This window comes from Mesoplodon bidens (assembly GCF_964165515.1).
Source record: "Mesoplodon bidens genome assembly, chromosome: 13".
In the NCBI taxonomy this organism is placed as follows: Eukaryota; Metazoa; Chordata; class Mammalia; order Artiodactyla; family Ziphiidae; genus Mesoplodon; species Mesoplodon bidens.
Genome location: NC_138169.1, coordinates 76,730,226 through 76,755,258, shown reverse-complemented (window position 1 = coordinate 76,755,258; position 25,033 = coordinate 76,730,226). Strand labels below are relative to the sequence as shown.

Sequence of the window (25,033 nt, the reverse complement as noted above, 5' to 3'; positions counted from 1 at the left end):
CCAAAACCAAAACAAGTATGCAAAAACATTTTATTTATAATAGATCAACATTTTTGACATGAAAGGTAGCCACTTTCAATTTCTCAGGAATGCCTAGAATCCAACAGTTTCCATAAAGACTAGTTAGTTAACAATTATTTCACTGTAGGTAAAAGAAATAATTTCAGAATAAACTTTTTAAATGGCTTTGCCTATGGCAACTTATTTTATAAGCTTTAATATGTGGTAAGCTAGCTTTCCCAGGAAGTGAATATAATCCACCTATGTTCCAAGTGTATTAAACCAGTTTATACAACAAACATGACAATCACCCATTTGTATCAGCTGTGCTCAAAAGAGAATTCTCTTTACCAAAATATGCATTTTTCAAAAAGGCCTCACATTAACCCCTTAAACCAACCACCTCCCTTCTATGTCCAGGACCACTCTTTTCTACTTCAAGTTGCATTACTTTAAAGACAACTGTCAAATTCCAGCGGAACGGTACACTGACTTAAGACTCTATGTAATATATATCAAACACAAGAATAGTCACTGACTTTAAGGGACAAGGTGATGACTAACCAGTAATAATTTAGCCAACGTCATTTTTAGTTTAGAGGGAAAAAAGCAGCCCCCAAATGTCCTGAACTTTTCTGTACTTCTCTGTAACACACAGAATGAAAAGATAATCTCTGAAATTAAAATCATTAGAAAACATCTTAATAAAATGTTTTATGTAAATGGGTGTTAAATATTAGATTCAAACCATATTTTCTTCTGTATTTTGGTTTGGGAAAAAATGTCACAATTATTAGTTCTTCTTACTTAAATTTAGTTTTGAGAATTTAAATCTACTACACACCAGTATGTAAAATTCACCTTGGTTAACCACTCCCCATGCTTCTGTGCTGGGTTTCCTCAGGTAAGTCCACTATATGCATGTAAGTGATGGGGAGGTTTAAATAGCACTTAAAGAATATTCATGAGAGTGCTGAAATATTGAAAGTTTCATTATTATCTACTTACTGTAGGATTTGCAATTCAAATTCATCGCAGTATTATAAACACTGTGTGAATGGAATGCATACAACTCCTACAGACACACAAACTGAAGTCCAAAAGGCACAGAGTAATGCTGGTGGCTCTTTCTAGTCCGTTAAGAAACAATAAAAAGTCTGCATTATTCTTTCATAATTTAAATACTTAAGTAATCTCCACTTTTATTACTTTATAACAATGACTGCAAATTTACATTATTTTAAGTACCACTGTAATAGCTTAGTGTATCATACAGATATTTGCTAATATCCCATCCAAAAATTTTAAAAAACTCATATATATATAATTATTCTGAAAGACAAGAACATAGAGGAGGGACTTGGTACAGACTATCGACTCATTTTTTTATCACCACAGTTGTAACCCCAAAATTAACAGATATACAGCAATAATCAAAAGCAGTGCAAATATCTTTGGAGGTTAAGATAAAATTATAATGCAAGAACATAAAAGAGAAATAAAAAAAGGCAAGTACTTCAAGTACAAGGAACCAGTCTGCTTGAGGTCCATTTAGTGTTTACTGGGGGCTTCCTTCCTGCTTTTACTTCTTTCTCTGAAACACATTGGCCAACATGGCACCTGATGTTGTCAACTGGCCCATTTTGTTCAAAAACTTGGTCTTTGTATCTTCACTCACTAAGCTTGCAGCAATTGACATTGAGCTAGGAAAGAAATTTTGAAATTCGTGTAAAGCAATTAAAAAACTAAAATATATATTTTTTCATTTCTTTAGTAGTATAACATTAATAAATACATTCTGAACTGGTATCACAAAAGGGAAACGAGTATTTATGGAGTCGAGTTTTTTGGTACCATAATAGGTTAGCAGCTTTCATGTTGTTTTTTTAAAGGAAGCAGTGTGGTATAGTGATTAGGAGCAAGTGTGGAATGAGACTGAATCTCGGTTCTGTCATTTACCAGCTGTGTGACTTTGGGCAAGTTATTTAGTCTCTGTTTCCTCACCTATAAAATGGAGATAATTCTAGTACCTACCTCACAGGGCTATTTAGGATTATACGAGTGTAAAGTGCTTATTAGCAGTGCCAGGCACGTAATAGCATGCTCTAAGTGTTAGTTATTCTTCTTATTATCAGCATTACTTCATTTAATTCTTACAGCAACCCTGGAAGATAGATATTATCCCTATTTTCACAGATGAGTAAATGAAATCACAGTGAGGTCTTTAACAATCCTATGACATATTACTTTTTTGGGGGGGCGGGGTTGGGGAGAAGAAACATGTCCTCAGTTGCCAATTGCACTAGTTTTGATGGACAGTGTCAAATCTTTTCCTTTCTTTTTGACCAACCTTCTGTGTAGGAAGTAAGCACAATCTAAATGACTACTAAAGACAGCTGGTTTATCATATTACTGAACAGAGTATTGCTAAAGGACAATTTTTCAGTGATCCAACAATTGTGCTGTAATGGATTCAGGAATCCAGCTTATTGGCCTTGTGGCTTTGGCCAAGATGCTTTAAATCACTCTGATTCAGTTTCCTCCTCTGTAAAAATTTTCAACTGTTATTGCAAAATATCTTGAGGACTAAGTGAGAGAATATGTTTGAACATGTCAAAGACAATGAGTGGCGAGCGAGGTACAGGAGCTCAACAGACGTCTGTTAAATCTACACATGAAGTATGTGCTGCTACCTAAGACCTCTGGTTCTATGTGGTCTCTAAAGGTGTGTGCCGAGTTACTCAGTTAAATACGCGACCACGATGCCCATCCTGAAAGTCTCTTCTTCCCATTGCTCTCCTGCCAGTACATCAACCTGGTCTGTCCCTATGTGCTCTGAATACCCCCCTTCTGCTGCTTTTCCTCTTCCCACAAAGTAATCCTCCATAAGGCTCAGCATTTGCCTCTAGTTCTTCAATTACAAAACTTACTCACGCTGTAAGTTTTAAGTAACATCTCCTTAGGGTGACTCAAAAATATTTATTGAATCACAACATTTTTCCTGAGGGCCAGTCCCACATTACCACTGTTTGCTACATAAAGCCAATGTCTCAAGGTTTTTTTCATACCCTAACTTTAGAAATAACTCCCCACTTTTATTTCTGAGAACAAGTCTTTCACCTCCTCAAGCAGCTTTATTCCTAGGTATGTCATGCTTTTTGTTGCGATGGTAAATGGGAGTGTTTCCTTCATTTCTTTCTGATTTTTCGTTGCTGGTGTACAGGAATGCCAGAGATTTCTGTGCATTAATTTTGTATCCTGCAACTTTACCAAATTCATTGATTAGTTCTAGTAGTTTTCTGGTGGCACATTTAGGATTTTCTATGTATAGTATCATGTCATCTGCAAACAGTGACAGTTTTACTTCTTTTCCAATCTGTATTCCTTTTATTTCTTTTTCTTCCCTGATGGCCGTGGCTAGAGTGAACATCCTTGTCTTGCTCCTGATCTTAGTGGAAATACTTTCAGTTTTTCACCGTTGAGTATGAGGCTTGCTGTGGGTTTGTCATATATGGCCCTTATTATGTTGAGGTAGGTTCCCTCTATGCACATTTTCTGGAGAGTTTTTATCACTCACTTTTATTTCTTTACTTGCCAGTGGTTCTATCCTTTTCCTCTCTTCCCAACAGTGACTATAATGGCTCTCCACTTCAAACTATCATCAAATCTTGTGACTTTATTCTACAATATCTTCTCTATTGTTTACTTCTATTTCTAATGCCAATACTTTACAACTGAATTATTCCCAAAGTTTTAGATCTGGCCTCCTTGTTTTAGTCAGATTCACCTCTTAAATAATCACTTCTTTATATCACACCCCTTCTCAAAATCTTCAGTGGCCACTTACTAGCTACAAGATAAAATATGCATGGCATTCAAGAAACATAGCAATCTAATTCTTATGTGTGTGTGTATGTGTTTTAACCAACCATCACTACTTAACTTCTAGACCCCCTTGAGTCAGGTCTGCCTAGTCTAATTGTTCAAACCATTCTCAACTTAAATATTTCTTCTTCTATCTCGTGTCTAGCCATCTTTCAATTCCCAGCTCAAGCCCTATCTTTTCCATGATGCCTTTCCTTAACACTCTAGGTTTATAGTACTGTTTTTTTTTTTCTGTAGGAAAGTGTTAAGTAAAAGATAAGTATGATTTTAATTTGTATCTACAAAAACAGGATACATGGCTCAGATAATACTTGAGATACCATGAAGTCTTTTTTTTTTAATATTTATTTATTTGGTTGCACTGGGTCTCAGTTGCGGCAGGTGGGCTCCTTAGTTGCGGCTCGCCAGCTCTTTAGCTGTGGCATGCAAACTCTTAGTTGCGGAACACGTGTGGGATCCAGTTCCCTGACCAGGAATTGAATCTGGGCCCCCTGCATTGGGAGCATGCTTCCCTGGGAGCGTGCGCCACCAGGGAAGTCCCCCATCAAGTGTTAATGATATTCTAAGAGGAGTGCAACAATGATGCTAAGGAGTCTGGAAACCATAAGAGATAAAAGTGAAAGGAATGAAGAATGTTTGGTTTGGAGAAGAGAAGATTTAGGAGACTTAAGATACCTCTGTGTGTTACTTGTGAAAAATGAGATATATAATATATATATGCACGGCTGTATATATCCATAGAGCTCTACTGATGCACATCACAATTACCTGGGGGAACTTTTTGAAATGTGGACACCTAGACCTAACCCCAGTGATTCTGATTTTTTCCATCTGGGGTAGAGGACCCAGGTATGTATTTTACAAAGTTTTCTAGTAAAAAACCATTGCATTATGGGTTTTTTTTTTTTCCTGAAGAAAGAGTTTACATTTTTATCAGTTAGACAAAAGGGTCTGACTCTGACCCCTCGGCCAAATGATGAAAACCTGGTATAGAGAGTAGATGTTATAGGAAGGGAGACTTTAACTCAGGATGAGAAGGGAATATTTTAAAAACAGAGTTGTTAAAAATGAAATGGGCTGCCTTGTAATGTCTTCTTACTGCAGGCTTTCAAGGGATTCTCAGATCTTTCCTTTGCAACTCATAGCCAACCAGCTGTCATTTCTTATTGATTCTGAATCTATAGAATCTCTTACTTCTGGCCTATCCTTAAATCACTACTCCTTCTCTTTGAAACCCCTATTTGATTTTTTGACACCACTCTGATTTGCCTCCTATTTCTCAGTTAAGCTTCTTGTAAATGCTGCACTTTCAAAAAAAATTATTTATTTTATTTATTTATTTTTGGCTGCATTGGGTCTTCATTGCTGCGTGTGGGCTTTCTCTAGTTGTGGCAAGCAGGGGCTACTCTTCGTTGCGATGCGGGCTTCTCCTTGCAGTGGCTTCTGTTGTTGTGGAACATGGGCTCATGGGCTCTAGGTGTGCGGGCTTCAGTAGTTGTGGCTCTTGGGATCTAGAGCACAGGCTCAGTAGTTGTGGTGCACGGGCTTAGTTGCTCCCGGCATGTGGGATCTTCCCAGACCAGGGCTCGAACCCGTGTCCCCTGTATCGGCAGGTGGATTCTTAACCACTGCACCACCAGGGAAGTCCCTTAAATGCTGCATTTTATTTATTATTATTATTTTTGTGTGTGTGTGTGTGTGTGTGGTATGGGGGCGTCTTACTGCTGTGGCCTCTCCCATTGCAGAGCACAGGCTCCGGACACGCAGGCTCAGCGGCCATGGCTCACGGGCCCAGCTGCTCTGCGGCATGTGGGATCTTCCCGGACCGGGGCACGAACCCGTGTCCCCTGCATCGGCAGGCGGATTCTCAACCACTGTACCACCAGGGGAGCCCCCAATGCTGCCTTTTCAATGTTGGTCTAATTCTAGGTCTGAGCTCCCTTTCCAAGTGATATCATCCATCCACCTCTAGTCCTTACCTAAGCCTTTAATTACCACCTATATCCTAATGGTTCCTAAATCTCAGTAACTGCTTAGAGTGTTTTTCTTCCTGTACCTCAAATTTTAAATATTCCTCTTCAGAACAGTTCCATTTGGTTGTACGGTGCCATCATTCAATCTGGGAATTCTTATTAGATTCTAGTTCTCTCTTACTCTAATCTGTTGCCAAGTTAAACTGAGTTCACATTTGAATATATCTTGAGTCCACCTTATTCTCATACTCACTGTTACATATAGGCAGTAAAACATGGTGGTTAAGACCATGGTCTCAAGAACCACAATGCCTGGGTTTGAATTCTGGTTCCTCCACTTAGTAGCTAGGTGGCCTTTGAGCAAGTTACCTAACCTCTGTGTCATCTGTAAAATGGGAATAGCAATAGTATCTACTTCATAGGGTTATTATGATAAATTATTAGCAAATGTATGAAAAATGCTGAGAATGGTGTCTGGTTTATGAGTGTATCTTATTATTACCTGCCCATCCATGCCCACACCTGCCTTCATCATGGGTTACTACAGTAGCTTTCTGTTCCACCTGCTTCTCTGTTGCTTGTATTCACTAGAGCATGGCTTCCAAAGCAGTGGTTCTCAAAGTGTGGCTCCTGGACCCATAGTATTAACATCACCTGGGAATTGGTTGCAATTCAAATTCTCAGGCTCCATCCCAGATCTTCTGAATCAAAAACTCTGGAGATGGCACCCCAAAATTTCCAGGTGATTCTGATGGACCCTAAGGCCTGAGAAGCAAAGTTACTAAGGGTTGGTAAACTAAGGGTCACAGGCCAAATCCAGTCTGCTGCCTGTTTTTGTAAATAAAGTTTTATTGGAATGCAGCCATAGCCATACATTTCCATATTATCAATGGCTGCTTACTGCTACAATAGCAGAGTTCAATTGTGTACTTGTAACAGAGACCATATGAATTGCAAAGCTTAAAATATTTACTGTCTTTACAGAGAAAGTTTGTTGACTCCTGGCCACAGGATAAGTCCAAACCTCTCATGTAGCATACAAAGTTCTTTATTAATGGTGCCCGTCTACCTTTATAGACTTATCTCTGTTGTTCTCCCGTACATACTCTGTGCTCTAGCTTTAATTACAGTTCCCAAATATGCTTTTCTGAAAGTTTTGTCCTTTTGCACAGTGCTGATATTTCTGCATGTAATCCCTTTTCTCTTTTTTTTTGCCTCCGGTTGGAGGGTGGATCAGTTCATTACTTTGGAAACTGGTACATAAAGAGAAATAATTGAACATTTATCTTGTCTTTACTATATAAACCGTATAACTTGGTAAAAATAGTACATATGGGGTACGGTTTTCTTTCTGAAGAATTCTAGCTCACAAATGAAGAAGGAATGATAGAGTAATACATTTTGTAATTGCTAATGAATTAACGGATCTGGCATTCATCATTAATAGATGTTAACATCACCAAAAAAAGAGAGAAGCAGACATTACCTGCCTCACGATGAAAACACGCCTCCTCCTATGTAGAAGTCTTGGCAAATAAAAAACATGCCCCAAACCTGATTACATCTCTAGATCTAGATCCAACTAGTAAATTTATGGGAAATACAGAGGAACATTTTGAACCACACAAGGGAAATGCAATTAGCAAGATTTGGACTGTGGGAACCTCTATAGGACAAATGACTCAGTTCCTTCAACAAGTAAATTGTATGGAGAAAAAAAGAGATACAAGGGGAACCTCTGAATTAAAAGAGATTCAAGAAACATATTAACCACTTATAATATATGGAATGTTGGATCCTGACTCAAGGAAACAAACTGTAAGGAAAAAACAAACAACAAATCAATAATGACATTTATGAAACAATTAGAAATTTGAACGAAGGCCAGATAATAAATGATATTAAGGAGTTGTTATGGTGTGATGATATTGTGTTTATGTTTTAAAAAATAGCACTTATTTTTTAGAGATGCATATCAGAATACGGGAGGGGAGAAGAGTTGGGTATAGATGAAATAAAATTGACTATGAGTTGATAATTGTTGAAGCTGAGTGATGAGTACATGGGAAATCATTATATCATGTTTATTTTTGTGTTAATTTGAAATTCTCTACAGTAAGAGTTAAAAAAAATAAATGATAATATAGGGGATTTGAATAACATTTACAGTAGCCAGGACATGGAAGTAACCTAAGTGTCCATCGACAGACGAATGCATAAAGAAGATGTGGTACATATATACAATGGAGTATTATTCAGCCATAAAAAGGAACGAAATTGGGTCATTTGTAGAGATGTGGATTGATCTAGAGACTGTCCTACAGAGTGAAGTAAGTCAGAAAGAAAAAAACAAATACCATATATTAACGCATATATGTGGAATCTAGAAAAATGGTACAGATGAACCAGTTTGCAGGGCAGAAATTGAGACACAGATGTAGAGAACAAATGTATGGACACCAAGCAGGGAAAGCAGAGGCGCGTGTGCGTGGTGGTGTGATGAACTGGGAGACTGGGATTGACATGTATACACTGATGTGTATAAAATGGATGACTAATAAGGACTTGCTGTATAAAAAAATAAATTAAAAAAAAGAGTTAAAAAATAAATGATAATATAGAGGATTTGAATAACATGGGAAAATATGATTATAAATGTGAACTTTTTTTTTTCTTAAAAATGAAGGTCGTATAACCAAAGCAATCTTAGGAAGTTACAGAGAGATTTCTTTCTTGTAAAATTCCTGCATGATAATTCATGAAATTTCATTTAGAATGTATTTCACATATAATTTTTCTCAGTTTTGGTCCAAAACCTTTTACATTTTAAACTAATAAGGCACCAAATAATTTTAATATTTAATATACAAATGAACAGAATTATTTGCTTTAATGTTAACTTTATGGATTTTGTGTTCAGAATAGAAACCTATCAAAGTTATGTCTATTGTTTTATAACTTTCCATGGCTAAAGTGATAGAAGAGCTCCCACCATTCCAGGAGGCTAAAGCAAGAGTTCTGACTCATAGTAAAAGGCAAAAGACTCTGTGTGTGTGTGTGTCTCTGTGTGTGTGTGTGTGTGTGTGTGTGTGTGTTGGGGTTGTGGGTGTGGAGGAGTGTGTTTCTGTGTACCTAGCCTGACAAGATGAAACACTTATTCCTGGTAGTCAGTTTTATAAAGGAAACACCGTTGAGCTTTTCTTGCCTAACAGAGTCCATTTAAGATCAACTGGTCAAGGTTACTTCAGAAAGAGTCAGAGTACACACAGACTATTTGTAAATTACTTCCTGTCCTGAAATGCCCAACTTTATTCTTTCACACCTATGTTCATATTTTAATTTCACTGAATCTTTGAATTCTAATTAGTTTGGTTAGAAGCATGGGACTAGAACATTCACAAGTTGACAATCCTTTATGCAGTGAATCAAGTTAAATCTTACAACTCCTCTCATAAATTTCTACAAACTATGTTCACCAGTGATTCCCAAATCCAGCTACCTATCAGAATCTCTTTGGAACCTTGTATTTATTTTATTTTATTTTTATATTTTACTGAAGTATAGTTGATGTACGATCTTATGTAAGTTACAGGTTTATAATATAATGATTCATAATTTTTAAAGGTTATACTCCACTTATAGTTATTATAAAATATTGGCTATATTCCCTGTGTTGTACAATAGATCCTTGTAGTTTATTTTATTCATAATACTTTGTACCTCTTAATCTTCTACTCCTGTATTGCCCCTCCCTCCTTCCCTCTCCCCACTGGTAACCACTAGTTTGTTCTCTATGTCTATGAGTCTATTTCTTTTTTGTTATATTCACTAGTTTGTTGTATTTTTTAGATTCTTCATATAAGTGATATCATACAGCATTTGTCTTTCTCTGACTTATTTTGTTTAGCATAATACCCTCCAAGTCCATCCAGGTTGTTGTATATCGCAAAATTTCATTCTTTTTTATGGCTGAGTAGTATTCTACTGTATGTATGTGTGTGTGTGTGTATGTGCGTATATATATGTATATATACGCACATACACACACACATCTTCTTTATCCATTCATCTGCTGATGGACACTCAGGTTGCTTCCATACCTTGGCAATTATAAATAATGCTGCTATGAACATTGGGGTGCATATATCTTTTCAAATTAGTGTTTTTGTTGGAAGCTTTTAAATATACAGATCCCTAGGCTGACTCAGAATGTTGAGGTCACAGAGAATGAGATAGAGATCTGAATTTTATATTTCCCAGATGGTTTATGGATTAGCATTAGAGAACTGCTGATTTAAAGGATTTTCTTGTCTTCCAAATTAATGACTACAAAATAACACAATATAAAACACTACACCCACCTCAAGAAAATTTATATAGAGAAATTAAGGTTAACTAAAGCCTTAAAAAAAAGAATTAATGTCTTACCCTTGAGGCTCTTGGACAGTCTTGTTCTCTACTTTTTGTTCACATTCTTTTATCATGGAAGCTAAAATAACCTGATTTAAAAAAAATGACTTTAGAGAAATACTGTTAACATAGTAAAATGCTACAGTTTAAAGTTTTTAATTGAATTTTTAAAATTCCCATAAGCTAATATGTTTACTAAAAATTGAAAATTTTGGCAGTTACTTTGTTAGAGGAATTCACATTGGGTTGCTAGACTAGGTACCGAAATAGCTTTAAAAGATCTCAATCGTATAACTTAATAATTCACTTTGATTTTCACTAACCTTCCTTCTGAGTCTGATTCCATTCTCCCTTAGCTTTCCCCACTATCTAATGTTAAAAGTGAAATTTATATACATCTATACAGTTAACAAATACACATACCATGGTCAGACATATTTTCCCAGTAAAAGCTGTTCTGTCCCTTGTCCCTTGCTTTTTCCAGGTTGCAAAAAGCAAGATGCTCTATTTTAAAGTCTAGGGCAGAGACCAGATATAGATCTGTGGTCACTACAACTGGGGAGGCAATGAGTGTCTAAGAGTTGCTATCACTCTTGCAGTGAGACTGAGTGAGTAATGGAAAGGGTGGAGGGATGGGAGCTGCTGCCCCAAGTGCTGGCACCCACACTGGAAACCAAATGGCCCTCCTGAATTTTCTTGGCCCATGTTGGTGCATGGAGGTCACTAGACAACAAACTTATTGTCACCCTCTACGTGCTAGGCATGTTTTTAGACACAGAGGATGTAGCAAATAGACAACATTCCCTCCTTGTGGAGAGCTTATGTTCCTTTGTTATAGACAACAAACACAAAAAATAAGTAAATCATATAGCATATTACAAAGTGATAAGGGCTTTGGAAAGAACACTGAGCGAGATAAGGGGTATAGAAGGCCAAAGTGAAGAATATTACAATTTACATGGAGGTGTTCTAAGCAGGTTTCATGGAGAGGATGATATTTAAGCAAGAACCTGAGGGACATGAGGAGTAAGTGTGTGAGACCCTGGTTAGAGGCTGAGCAAAGACTCTAGGTGGGAGTATGTCTATTGTATTCTAAGCCTGGAAGCCAGAGTGGTGGGTGCAGAGTGAGCAAGGGAGAAGGGAGAAGGTGAGGCCCGGGAGGTAAGGAGGAAGGAGCCGGGTCCTCTAGTGCCTTGCAGATTATGGTAAAGACTCTTGATTTTTTAATGTTTTCCTACTCTCTCATCTGACAGATTACAGATTTCGTTTGTTTGGCTATTTTCTTTTGCATCAGTGTTTTTTTGGGAGAGTTTTTGTACTTTCTCTTCCGCTCCCTGTATTGTCTGTTCCCTCCAGTATCCTTTTTCTTGTGTGTATGTTTTCATCTCTGTCTTTGATGTCAGAGGCTTTTCTCAAATGGTTGGTGATCCTGGGATATCCACTAAAGACTGAGGTACTAAAACGTTGATTAGAATCTCTTCATGCATGAGTAAATTCACTTTAAGGTGACTCTGGCACAAACTTTCTGCCGATCTTTTTTTCCCTGCAATATAATTCTGGCTGCCACCCCATTCCTGGAGCCAAGAAGAAGAAAGGTAATGAGGTTTCTAATGACTAACTATACCTTTGACTTAATTTCCCTCCTTTCATTATAGCACCTTATTCCTGCTCTCAGCTAGGCCTGATATCTCAAGTCTAGAAAGGAAAGCTCCAGTCTTCCACCAAGGTTCAAAAGGGAATCTGGGAGTCTGATCCTTTCAAAAACTTTTAACCACTCCCCCTATTTTCCGTCCCACCCTACACTAATGGAAGGTAGTGAAAATAAGGCTTCTTATTTGTTCTATTCTACAAGTAGCCTTCATTTTCGATGCAAAAATCCTGAACAGAATACTAGCAAACTGAATCTACCTTCATATAAAAGGAATTATATACCATAACCAAGTGGGATTTATTGCAGTAGTGCAAAGGTTGCTTTAACATATAAAAATCCATTAATATAAAACATTGTAAGAGAATAAAAAACCACAACCATGTAATCATCTCAACTGACACATTTGACAATATTCAACACCCCTTCATGATAAAAATACTCAAGCAACTAGCAAAAAAAGCGAACTTCCTCAGGCTGATAAAGGGAATCTATAAAATATACAAAGCAAAAATTGAGAAAACTGAAAGGAGAAAGGCGCAACTCGCAATCATAATTTTAACATGTCTTTCAATAGCTGATAGAACAAGCAGATTACAAAAAGCTAATACAAATATAAGAGAACTGACTCATAAAATTAACTACCTTTACCTTATGAAACAAAATCCATGGATCAATAAAAATATAATGGAAATGAGAATCTAATTTGAACTAAATGATAACAAAGCTACAATGCAGTAAAAGGGATGTGGCTAAAGGAACGCTTAGAGCCTTAAATTTATGTATCGGAAAAGAAGAAAAGTTAACAAGTAAATAATCTAAGCCTCCTCCTTAAGGAGTTAGAAAAACAGAAAAAAAAAACCTAAAGAAAGCAGAAGGAAATAAAGATGAAAATAGAAATCAATGAAACTAACACATAGAGAAGAGTCAAAACAGCCAAAAGTTCAATATTTGAAAAGGTTAATAAAATTGATAAACCCCTATCAAAACTATTTTAAAAAGAAAGCAAGAAACAAATTGATATCAGAAGTAAAAGAGGGGTAGCAATATAATAGATCTTACAGTAAGGAAAAGGGAAAAAAATAAAAGTATTACACAAGAATCTATTATTTACAGGTGACTTTTCTACACTTGAAACTTATAAAAAATCCAGTGACATTTTGTCATTAGAATTAATAAGTTTCTCAGGTTGGCCAGACATAAGTTCAACATACAAAAGTTATATTATTTCTATACATCAGCAAGAAAGGGTTAAAAAACATATAATCCTAAAAAAGGTAGCATTATAACATTATAGATATAAAGTGACAGTTTTTTCAAACAAAGTTATAAAACTTTATTAAAAGACATTAAAGGAGATCTAAATAAATATAAGATACAGTATGTTCTGGATAGGAAGACTCAAAATCATGAAGTTGATGTCTCTCCCAATTAATTTATAGAATCAACTCAATTTCGATCAGAATCTCAACGAGATCTTTCTTGGAGTCTCATAAGATAATGCTAAAATTTACATAAAAATGCTAAGGGTCATGAACAGTTCTAAAAAAGGATAGGGTGCTGGACTTGCCCTATTAGATTTTAGGACTTTTTAACAAGGCAACTGTAATGAAGCCAGGGTATCAATGTTACAATAATTGAGAAAGAGACCAGTGGAAAAGGATGTTCCCTAATAACAGACACATGCATGCAAGGAAACATCATCTATGATAGAGGTGGCACTGCCAATCAGTATAGACGTGATGCACTGTTCAATAAACAATAATGGGACAACTGGTTATCCATATAGAAAAAAATGTAACTTAAGCACTACCTCACATCATACATAAAAACTAATTTTAGATGGATTAAGAATTTTATTGTGAAAATACAACTTTAAACATTTTTAGAAGTATAGGAGATCACGTCATGGAAATGATCTATTAAAATATTAAAAATGAGTGTTCAAACAGGCCAAAAATGTGAAAAAACATCAAAAATTGGAAAAAGATATTCATAAAACACAAAACTGACTGAATACTGTTATTCCAATTATATAACAAACTTCCAAGGAAATAATAGGAAAAAAGACAACCCAAAGTGGGAAAAATGGGCAAAAAACCTAAAAAGGCTTTGATGTTAGTGAACATACAAAGAATTCTCAAGTTTGACAATAATCAGGGAAATGCAAATGAAAACCATAATGATATACCACTTTATATCTACTGAATTCAAAAAGTCTAAGAATACCAAGTGTTGACAAAGATATGGATGAAAAGGCTACATACTCCTGCATGCTCCTATCAGGTCTGAAAAGTGTCCTTTCGCTGCAGCACTTTGATCAGTAGTGATCGTAGAGACAGAAGTTTTGTTGGATTACTGTGATGGTAATGAATACGACGTACCAACAGACAGTGTGAAAGCTGAGAGAGGGGGTGTAAACTGCTGGGAGGAAAAAAAGATATGAGGGAGGGATGAAGGGAAGATTTTGTTTTTGTTTTGATTTGTTTAGGAGGGAAGAGTCAAACACAATAATAGGTTAAAGAAAAGCTGCTAGAAAAACAGGTTGAAGATTTAGAATAGGAAATTAATGACAAACAGGGTTTTGGAGAATACAGGAAGACAAATAGAATGAAAAGAGTTATGAGGAAATGGAGAGAGAAAATAGAAACTTTGCTTCTAAGAAAGTTGATGGTCAGAGACAATACTGTACAGCATTTTATAGATAAAAAGCATTTCACATGCATTCTCTTACTAAATTCTAATTATATTCAGTGAAGGACAGTACATTATTCCTACTTTAGAGAATTAAACAGAAGCTCAAACATGTTGAAGGAGTGGCTTAAGATCTCATAGCTAGTAAATAAATCCATAAAATGACACTGAACTAGACTTTAAAAAATTAGGCACAGCGTATCATAATCACACCTCATATGGAGAGGAATGAGAGTCTATATAGGAGATATTAAAACACATGAACATGGCACTGATAATCACAGTGGCTTAATCATGATAGTAGCTTACCTCATGCTCTGGAGAAAGATGTTCCATGTCAATTCGTAAACATCTGAGACCAGGTAAGAAGTGATTAACCATTAAATCCTCTGAAATGACTTGAGATGAGGTAGTTAAGGAGATTTTAAAAAAAAACAAACTGGTATATCCAACAGAACAACAGAAGAATATAGAAGAAGCAGATCTCTTAAATGCTGCCTATGGCATGCTGATCACTTAGAGCAAACAGGCTTCCGTCAAGCACGATCTGTATTTGTTGAGTTAGTTACTTGTCAAGAGGCAACTGTGTTTATTCCCACAAATCTCTTTATGTCAGTGGCATTGATTATTATAACAGCACATAATTTAATTACATGGTATGTAAACATATGAAATAATAAGGGTGAAAATTAAATCATGAAATTTAATTGGATGTTTAAATGAGTATGAAAAGTAAAAAAATTAATGTTTCCATGACAACTAAGTTGAAAGTTTCAGAAAAAATTGATAAAGGCCAATTGCTTAAAACACTGCTGCTTGGATACATATAGCTGATTCACTTTGTTAAACAGCAGAAACTAACACAACATTGTAAAGCAATTGTACTCCAATAAAGATGTTTTAAAAAATTGCTGCTTAATTATGTATATAAGACAACTGTAAATAGATACATATTTAAATATAAAGAAAAATATAAAAATCTAGAAAAATTCAGTACCCAGTATCAGAAATGTTTCTGGATTCTCTTTAAAGAAACTTAAGCTAAAATTCATAGACAATTATATTACGAATGTGTTCACCTAAGAAAGCTGATATTTAATTCTAATCAGCAGACACACAAAAGAAATGCCTCAGTCCTACATCAAAAGATTGGTAAAAGAAATTACATTTATGTGTTTAAGTTAAAAGAAGTTATCTTAGGTATACACCATTTTCCTGATTTCTTACTTTAACCATTCTGTTATACTGACCCACACTGGTCCTCATTGAATTGGGCAAGAGAGCTTTTGCTGTAATAAGTTTAGTACTACTTATATTTCCTAGTCATATGAGTTTTAGTTGATTATATGACATTGAAAGGAGTCAGGAAAGCAGATGCATTTCTCAAACAATTCACCTTGTTTATCCACATCGCTTCTGACACTCACCTATTATAGTTGTGAGCCATCTAAAAATATTTCTTATTTAATATTATACCATATTAAAGTGAAAAACGCCAGTAAATGAGTTCCTTTATAAAGATGAGTTAGTCCTTTTGAAAAAAATAATAAATTATATTAAGTAAAAAAATCCATATAACTATTGCCTTAAAAATATAGTTATAAATAAACAGTATTTGTAAATAAAACTCCTATAATTGAGTGACTTATAAATAGGCAGTTATAAAAATATAGACATCATTTGGTTGAACCAAATCCCTATAGATGTACAAAGTTCTACAACCTAATGGCTATGTAGTTTTATTTTCTGGGTATAGGAAAAGTATCACCTAGATATATCTGTGAGTGACCTTTGGATTAGAGAAAGGTCTCTGATCTAGAGAAATCTGGGCATGGATTGAAAAACTGAAAATGGCCTTACTTGGAGGTAAGAGGGAAGACACTTTCCTTCTCCTCTCTCTCTACCCACTGTTTGGTCCTTTTCCCCCATGGAACCCCACAATCTTTCTTAGGGGATGGAAACTTAGAGATCATTTAGTCCTAACTGATGTTAGGAGTCACCTCTACCTCATCTGTGAATGGTGGTCATAAAGCCTCTGACTGCTAACAATGACAGGACATTCAGTTTTGTAAGACAGATCATTGCATTTTTAGAGAGCTCAATTTGAAAGTTTTTCTTATAAACACAGTAGGCCTCTCCATGACCTCTGCTTGTTAGTGTTTTTGCTCTGCACTTTAGTTACACAAGCGTGCCTAACCTTTTTTCTATATAACAACCTTTAAAATAATTCTCAAATTATCTTTTCATCCCTAAACCATCTTTTCCAGGCTAAACATTTCTAAATTCCTTCAGATTTTTCTTAAACATGATTTCTTGACTTAATACCATGCCAAATGTTAAATTACATAGATTTCCTATGTTCCTGTTGAAATACGATGTCGTGCTGAAAGGAATACTCTTGTGTTCTATCAGCTCGTAATTCAACAGAACAGCAGAACAGATATGGACAATGTGATTTTATTAGTGGCCATAACCACCCTGTTGACACAAGTACAAGTTCTGACTCATGGAGAACTAACGCTTTTAGTACATGAACAGGGTCTATTGTTAAGATGGTTCTTCCCCTTACTGTGCTGTTATAAAGACTTTTTACTGTATTTTCTCTAGTAATATTCTGTACATACCTAAATACACAATAATATTCCTTCTATACAGACTTCTATGCTCTTCAGAAACCACTGCTTAGTCCATTTGAAAATTAGGTTAACAGAGCTAAAATTTTTAATCTTTTGACTTTCTCATTTTCCTTGACGCATATTCCTTTAGAAACTCTGCCATATAAAATTACACACAACTCTTCACTTAAGTTTGTAAACATTTACTTTCGCAAAGTTTAGGGAATAGGTATAAGCGTATCAATGTTTTCTTTCTTTGACATGCCAAACTCTGACATGCCATTATTACTTTCTTGTAAAGGTCCTGTCACTTCTCCATTACTAAAGAGTCCTTTCTTGCTAATTCAGAATTATCACTTCCTCTTTTTGCTTCCTCTATCTTCTCTAAGTTGAAAATGCCAACAAGATAAATCAGGAATGATAGTAAGTTCTGCTTTTAGTGGAATTAAACTTATAGAAGGTATATGGTTAGTTGAGGCAAAATTATCAAAATATGGTATCTCTGCCCACTTTATGATCTATAGTATAAGAAAGTGGCTTATATCAGCCACATGAATAGGCAATTTGTAGCAGAGTCCCAAAATGAAATGCTCTCAACCACACATCGAACTTCAAGTTTTAACATTTCTAAAAGGACAAATAGTTCCTTAATAGACAGCTCTGCATTTCTTTCTCTACCATCATTTTTTTTCTGTCAAAATCATAATTCTCTGATTATGTTGTCTAGCACATATTTTTACGGTTATATTCAAGTGTTCAGCCATTCACTCATTTTTCAATCTCTTATTTCCCCCTTTCTTGAAATATTCTGGCTTTTAATGGGAGAGCCTAAAAGCTAGAGTTTATTCTGCCCATCTTTATCTTTACTTCCTTCTTACTTTTATTTTACTAGGCCAAGGATATTAAAGAGAACATTTAACAGGATAGCTAAAGTTCACCGTTCTAGTCACAGTTTTGCTTTTAATTATAAAAAACAGAAGTCACTAATGTCGTTAAGTTTTAGTTTAGTCATTTATAAAATGTAGTGGTTGACATGGGTTAGATGATCTCTGAGCTTTCCTCCAGTTCTACCATCACTGCAAATGATTAACCACGGTGTCCCTGTATTTTTTTTAATGAGTGATATCTCTCCAAGAGATATTCACAGGATCATAAAGACGGTTAAACATTCATTAAAAATGAATGCCAGGACACATACAAGGATTCCTTTTGATTAACAGAAGCCTCAGTTGTAACTCATTGCTTGCTTAGTTATATAGCTGATTAACATAGATAAAATTTTAGTCAATGTTTTCAAAACTATGGAACATATAAACACAGAAGACTTAAAGTTATCTTTTAAAATTATGAGATGGCTAGAATAAGGAGCCATCTTATGGGGCAAGTCAACTCAAATTTTTAATCTTCTACTTAACTACTTCTTAGTTAAGTTGAAGAAAAAAATTCTACTTCTCCATCTTTAACAACTGAGGTTCACTGTAAGATTGATTATTAAATATAGATATACATTAATAAAGCAAGGATACAACAACAGGAAAGTGCACTGTAGGCTTCAAAAAGATGGGTAGCAATATCCAGTCTTTTAGAATCCACAATTTGTAAGTTGTTCACCAAGGCTAACTTATGCAAATGTGGTATAACAACTGAAAAAAGAAAAAGAAATTATTAATTTTAATCTAAAACATGCTTATATATTAAAAATAATTTTTCATTTTATTTTATAAAATTTTATTTTAATTCTGGATGATTTCGAAAGCTTACCCACATCCCATACTTGCTTTTTCGTACTAGGGAAGAAAGCATGTTTTTCAGAATAAAGAGTGATCTAGAATTTGGGAGAAATAGATTATAGCATGCCATTATAACCTAATTATGAGGATGTATACAGGTCATTTGGCTTCACTGCAATTCAGTTTCCCAATTTGAAAAATGAAAGCCAAATAAACAAATGTAAACAACCTACCTCTTGTGTTATTATCATCTTTATAAATAAGTTTATATAAATCTTGTATTACTGTTGTTATTAAAAAGATAAATACAGTATACTGATTCTTTTTCAATATCAAATTATTTCACTACTTCACGAAACTATTATTAGCTTTAGTTTCTCAAATTCTTAGCAAAGACCAGTGTCAAATAGCACTGGTGGTTGAGTTTTCAAGTCACCTAATGGGCTTAATATCTTATATCTCAATGAATAGTGTAAAATTTCAAAAATACAGACAACACATTGCTAAAATAAAAGTGGTGGCCCAAGAAACAGTAACCATTTCAGTAGCACTGAGCACTCCTACTGCCTAAGATTGTGTTCTCTAAATACCATTTTCCACTAAAACCAGGGTCCCTTGCAGAAATGGCTCCAGGGTAAGTGATTATCAAATTGTTGATCACATGGTCCCATTCTAGTCCCTGCTTAGTTGGGGGACCCAAAACATGGTTCATAAGCACATACTTCTGACCAACTGTAGTGACTTCGTTCATGTTTACCTTGAGCTTGTATATGTTAAAGCCACAATCTCCTTCTAGAAAAATCTCTTGCTTCCTCAATAAACCAGTACTATAATTACAACTTTTATGCACCTTAGTAAACGGTAAAAAACCCCACACAAACTTAGGACAACAATGGCCATTTTTAGGGGACTTTTTGACTTATCAAAATTAATAACAACATACTTCAGAGGTGCTCTAGAAAAAATAAGAAGACAAAAAAACTCCAAATATTCATTGAATTCCCAATGAATTCACTGAAACTCTGATTCATTAACTGGCATGCTGAGGCCTCAACAAAATGGTGGCTCTGAGACAGTCTCTCAAAGATTCTCTATTTCATTTCTGCCCAAACATTTTGAAACTGACCTTCCTTGCACTACTTTATCTATAAACATGTGGCCTCTATTCATTCCGCTCATTCCCTGATTTCCTACACAAGCAATCCTTTCCTCAGTGTTTTCCTCAGAAACTCAACAACCACACTACATAAGATCCCTGTAAAACTGCTTAACTAGAAAACAAACCTATACAAGTTACTTTAAACTCTAGTCTACAGACAGTTAAAGGCTACAATTAAGGATCTTGCTAAATCTCAGAAGATAGAAGTTTACTAAAGAATTCAACATTTCATTATATATGTATTGTCCTGGGCTACCGCATCTGTACCAATTAATTCATTTAACTGTTAACCCCTCAGATGGAGATAAATGGTTAAAAGATTTAATAACCTAGATGTGAGTAATTCTACAATTGACCTTCGGTGGGCAAGGAAAATAGGAAATACACAACATAAGGGCACTTCTGAAGCCTTTCACTTAAGGGCAGGTTGGACAAAGATTCAAAACTGTGAACAAAATAAAGATAAATCAATAGGAAACTTTATAAAAATAGATTTTTGTAAACTTTCAAAGAATATTCTGGGGTAGATCCAATAGTGAAAGTGAAGGAAATCTTGTCCTCTCTTTTTGTAAATGGGCTTAGATCTAAAATAAGGAACTTTGAAAAAAAATGATCTGGAAATGTAAAACTTCCATGTTAGAAAATCTGCAAGGTATGACTGAACATTTTCAGAGAGCCTTATAAAGTTAAAAAAGTAGAAAACAAATAAACAAAACTGTATCATGTTCTGAATAAAACAAATGGCCTCTGAGATAAAATAAGGACCAAAAGGTCCTATAATAACTAAGAGTTGGGAGAGAAAAAGGGCCACTGGAAGAACCAATGTCTTCTATTCTCTAAGAAATAGAGGGAAAAATATCCAAAAATGCCACTCCAAGGAAGACATTACCACCCAGCAATTCTTCGTTCTTTCTCTAAACTCCTAACAGGAACTGTCTATAAATACAGATGGATAACAATATAGCATCCTTGTCAATACGGGTTCTACTTCATCTACCATTAATCTTATTAATATAGGACATTAAATTCCTCAGGGTAAAGTTTTAAAGCAAAAGAGAAGCCAACTGACTGAGTAGTAAATACAGAAGAAAAAAAATTTTTTTGTCTTAAAAAAAAAAAAAGTCTCGTTGTGCCAGAATGTGAAGGAAGATTGTATAAGACATACTGTGGGTATACAGTAAGTTGAAGGCTTCAGGGATAATGGTTTACTACACCTATTCAAGCAGTGGAAACTGCTATTCTCAATTTTTTCTCAAGCCAATCTTTAATTGTTATTTTGGGACCATTATGAAAAGAATATTTCTCTTTTCTATGTGATGCATAAATCTTTCTTTTGAGTGTACACAAAAAGGTTAGATCATATTCTAGACAGTTACTAACTCAACAACATGGCACCCACCAAAGACCCATTGCCTATTCAGCCTATTCCTTGATCCAACAGCCAAGACTTATTCTCCTTGTTTCAGAGCAATTACAGACAGCCTCAAAAAAGTTAGTCAAAGCACCTGTAGAGGGTCACCTGTAAATCTGACGTTACTATGATGAGGAACTATCCCTAATGCTAATTAAAATACTAAACCTTTTTCTGTTAACTGATTGTGAAATACTGTTATTTTCTCCTCATGCTACCAACACTATTACCCATTGAAAAATAACCTTGTGGTTGTTTCTGTAGCTCAACATGTGTTCATGCCCTCAACAGACCTTTTGGACACTGCAGTCCAAATCCTGACAATATCTTTGTTGTTCATCTTAAAAATACCAGGTTAGATATGCAATAACTAGTCTATGGGAGAATCCAATTTTGTATGGAAACCAAACTGATGTAAGAAGCCAAACTTGCGGACTTTCCAAGAGCACGTCAAATTGCTAAAAATAAAAGGACTAAGGTATAACAGTGATAACTGTCATGCTTTTGGAGTAATAATTACTGGATGCTTTGATGCCACCCAAAGAAATTGTTGTCATAAAGTAAAAAGTGATACTACAGAAACTGGAGAAAACGCTTTAGCAGATCATCATGCAGATTATTTAGCAGATCAACAAGCCATGATTTAAAACAAAATAGTGGAATGGCATGCTAAGTGGAAGAAATGTATCTTTCATAAGAACATGTCTAGAAAAGCATAAAAATTTCCTTAGAAATAAGAATTAAATAATAAGCTCTAAATATAATGAGCACAGTATTTTGAAATTAAGTAAGAATTGTTTTAAAAATAACTTGAAATTATTTATGAGTTACTTTTCATATGTCTACAGCAATCACTATATAGTATAAGAAGCCATTTAATAGCAGTTAATAGCAATACCGATCAATCCACAATAACAAACTTGTTTCACTTTCAGCTTTCTGTATATGAAAGATAAGGTGTAGAAAGGTGTCATGTAACACATGACAAATCCTCAGTGAAGCTTATGGTCTTGCTCTTACAATTCAGGAAAAATGGTAAAAAAAAAATGCAACTTACACTCATCTCGGAACCTTGGTTCTGCATTGGGCCCAACTCTACCAAATGTTTTTATGATTTCTGTATGCAAAGAATACTGGTCTTGATATTGAGGATCTTCCAGGAAAGAAGCCAACTGCATTTTCACTCTTTCCAGCAACTTAAAATTGAATATTATACAGTCAAATTGAGAGAAGGAAACACACTAAACATGGCTTGCATCACTGGATTCAAATGACTTATATCAACATAATAGTAGAAATTTGGAATTAAATAAGTACTTATTTAGTCTTTTGGCTCAGAAAAGATCTTAAATTTTTGTTTATGCTTGTTAATTCATTTTTTGTTTTTTAAAAACACAAATATTCCCTGACAAACTGTAGAAAAGACCCCACAATATTTAGGGATAAAGATAGAGTTTTGATGATTTTGTATCTAAATTATAATTCTTAAAACAAATCAGAGTGTAAGTTACCCACTTATTCACCTTCTGAAAGCAATGAGTCATTAATGACTTACATCTTACTCATATTTCCCTAAAAGACATTTTTATTTTGGGATTTAAGAACATGTTGAAATTCTGCCAAGACTGCAAGCTTTGCAGAACAATGTGTTTTTTTATTTTGCTCCACCGGGGAAATATATAAGTGAAAAAACGGAAAACATTTTTTCCCACAACTAACATGGTTGTTTAATTTTTGTTATAAAAAAAATCTATATGACAAAAAAATTTTGCAGAACAGTTTAATATATATATATATATATATATATATATATATATATATATATATATATATATATATATATAAAAATTTTTTTTTGGTTAAATGTCTATGAGATGGAAAACCTTGTTTTCCATTTAAGTGGCTAAGTGATATGCCCACAAATAATTTACTTTCTAATGTATAGGGTTTTTTATTGTGTAAGGACATGTCCAATTTGATAATAAAGAATAAAATTCTGATAACTAATTTTGAGAAGTGTCTTATAGTTAATGTTGCAGATAGAACCTAACAAACTGAAAATTAAATCACAAGTTTCTGAATCAAAATACATATTTAGGGAGGAAGACTTTGGTAATCTCCTGAAGCAGGCGTGACAGAGGGTTGTCACAGTGATGTGTGCTACAAAAGGATGATACCAGTCTACGACATGACTTGCAGCTTGATTATCAATGACAGTTACAAGAACACAGGTACCCTCTAGCCTCCGTTTGTGAAACTGAGACAACCTGTCTTCAAATCTGTACAAGCTGGCAATTGGGAATTTATGTAGACTATCCAGAAGTCTACTGGATAACAGAAGCCTTTGGAGCTAAATCTGCTTTGAAGGATTATTCAAAACTGCAATATCCAGATAGACTTAAAATAGAACATCCGAGAGTTGGCTTATACTTAATTTTCTAGTTGAGAAGAAAGACTAGAGATTGCCTTAGCATATGAAAATATACTTTTGGTAGGCTATCATATTTTCAAATACTGAGATCCTCTTCTGGCCCATAAGTAACTAAGAAATAAAATGAAGGGTATGATGCTACTGGGTACATGTATAGTAATGTGTTATCATCACCTCAACAGTACATAGATTAAATAAATTCCAGTCTTTTCCTACCTCTCTTTGAATAACTGTTTCCATAATAGTGCCAAAGGCTGGAATTGTGGCAATCCTGACAGAGCTGTTAAAATTAAAGAAGAAAGAAACTGAAACTTTCTTTGAGATGAAAAACTGATTATTATTAAAAATATATATCAAAGTAAGTACAAGGTAAATATACTGTATTAGTCTCTAGCAATGACAAATTAAATTTTAAAAAAAGCAGACCAAGAAGAATGCTCAAAAAGACAGACAGGATAACTTAAGGTCGCAGTCTGTGAAACTCACAATTCAGGATCACTGGACAAGGTAACAAGGGCCGGAGCAACCCGCTTGTCAACTAACGCTTCACTCATGCCTCGAAGAGTCAGCTGTAAACCAGTCAACATGCAATAAAAAATGGTTTGGTAAACTGGAATGAGAACTGGGTTAGCTGTGACTGAGGATGGGCAGGCAGACTCATTGGCCTTTCTTGGTTTAGTCACCCACACGAGACATTAAAATGTTAAGCCTCTGGTTCATGCCACTATACTTACTGGTAACAACATGTTAGTGAGATTAGCAGAGCATCCCTTCTTGGCTTGGAAGAAATAGTCCATCAGCATGTTTTAAGTTTTGGAAGTGTTTATTGAGGATTAATAAATACTACTAATATATTCTTTTCAATATATGGCCTTGTCATTAGGCTTACTGTGAAGGTTGACTTAAAAAAATACATGAATAGTAGTATAATAAAGTTTAAAATCAAGTAAGCATAATCCAATATTATTATTTTAAAGAGCTAAATCTAGTCTTCAGTGAATTTAAAAGCTGATGGTTATTTCTTGACAGGCGCATTTTGAAAGGGATGCTGAATGTAAAAGGCAGGAACGACACTTA

The 25,033-nt window shown here is 34.9% G+C and overlaps 1 protein-coding gene across 2 annotated transcripts in view; it reads right to left on the bottom strand.

Annotated features, from left to right (window-relative positions):
- The window catches only part of RELCH (RAB11 binding and LisH domain, coiled-coil and HEAT repeat containing), a 122,774-nt gene continuing 97,741 nt past the window's right edge, over positions 1-25,033 (bottom strand). The window contains exons 23-29 of one of the 2 annotated variants that reach the window (XM_081251871.1): positions 24,443-24,525; positions 24,173-24,236; positions 22,583-22,721; positions 18,752-18,868; positions 14,920-15,008; positions 10,287-10,357; positions 1-1,703 (exon numbers count right to left, since the gene is read on the bottom strand). In XM_081251871.1, the coding sequence (XP_081107997.1) occupies positions 1,583-1,703; positions 10,287-10,357; positions 14,920-15,008; positions 18,752-18,868; positions 22,583-22,721; positions 24,173-24,236; positions 24,443-24,525 (684 nt within the window). In that variant the 3' untranslated portion in view covers positions 1-1,582. The remainder of the gene's footprint in view (positions 1,704-10,286; positions 10,358-14,919; positions 15,009-18,751; positions 18,869-22,582; positions 22,722-24,172; positions 24,237-24,442; positions 24,526-25,033) is intronic. The other variant, XM_081251870.1, reaches the window with a different exon arrangement.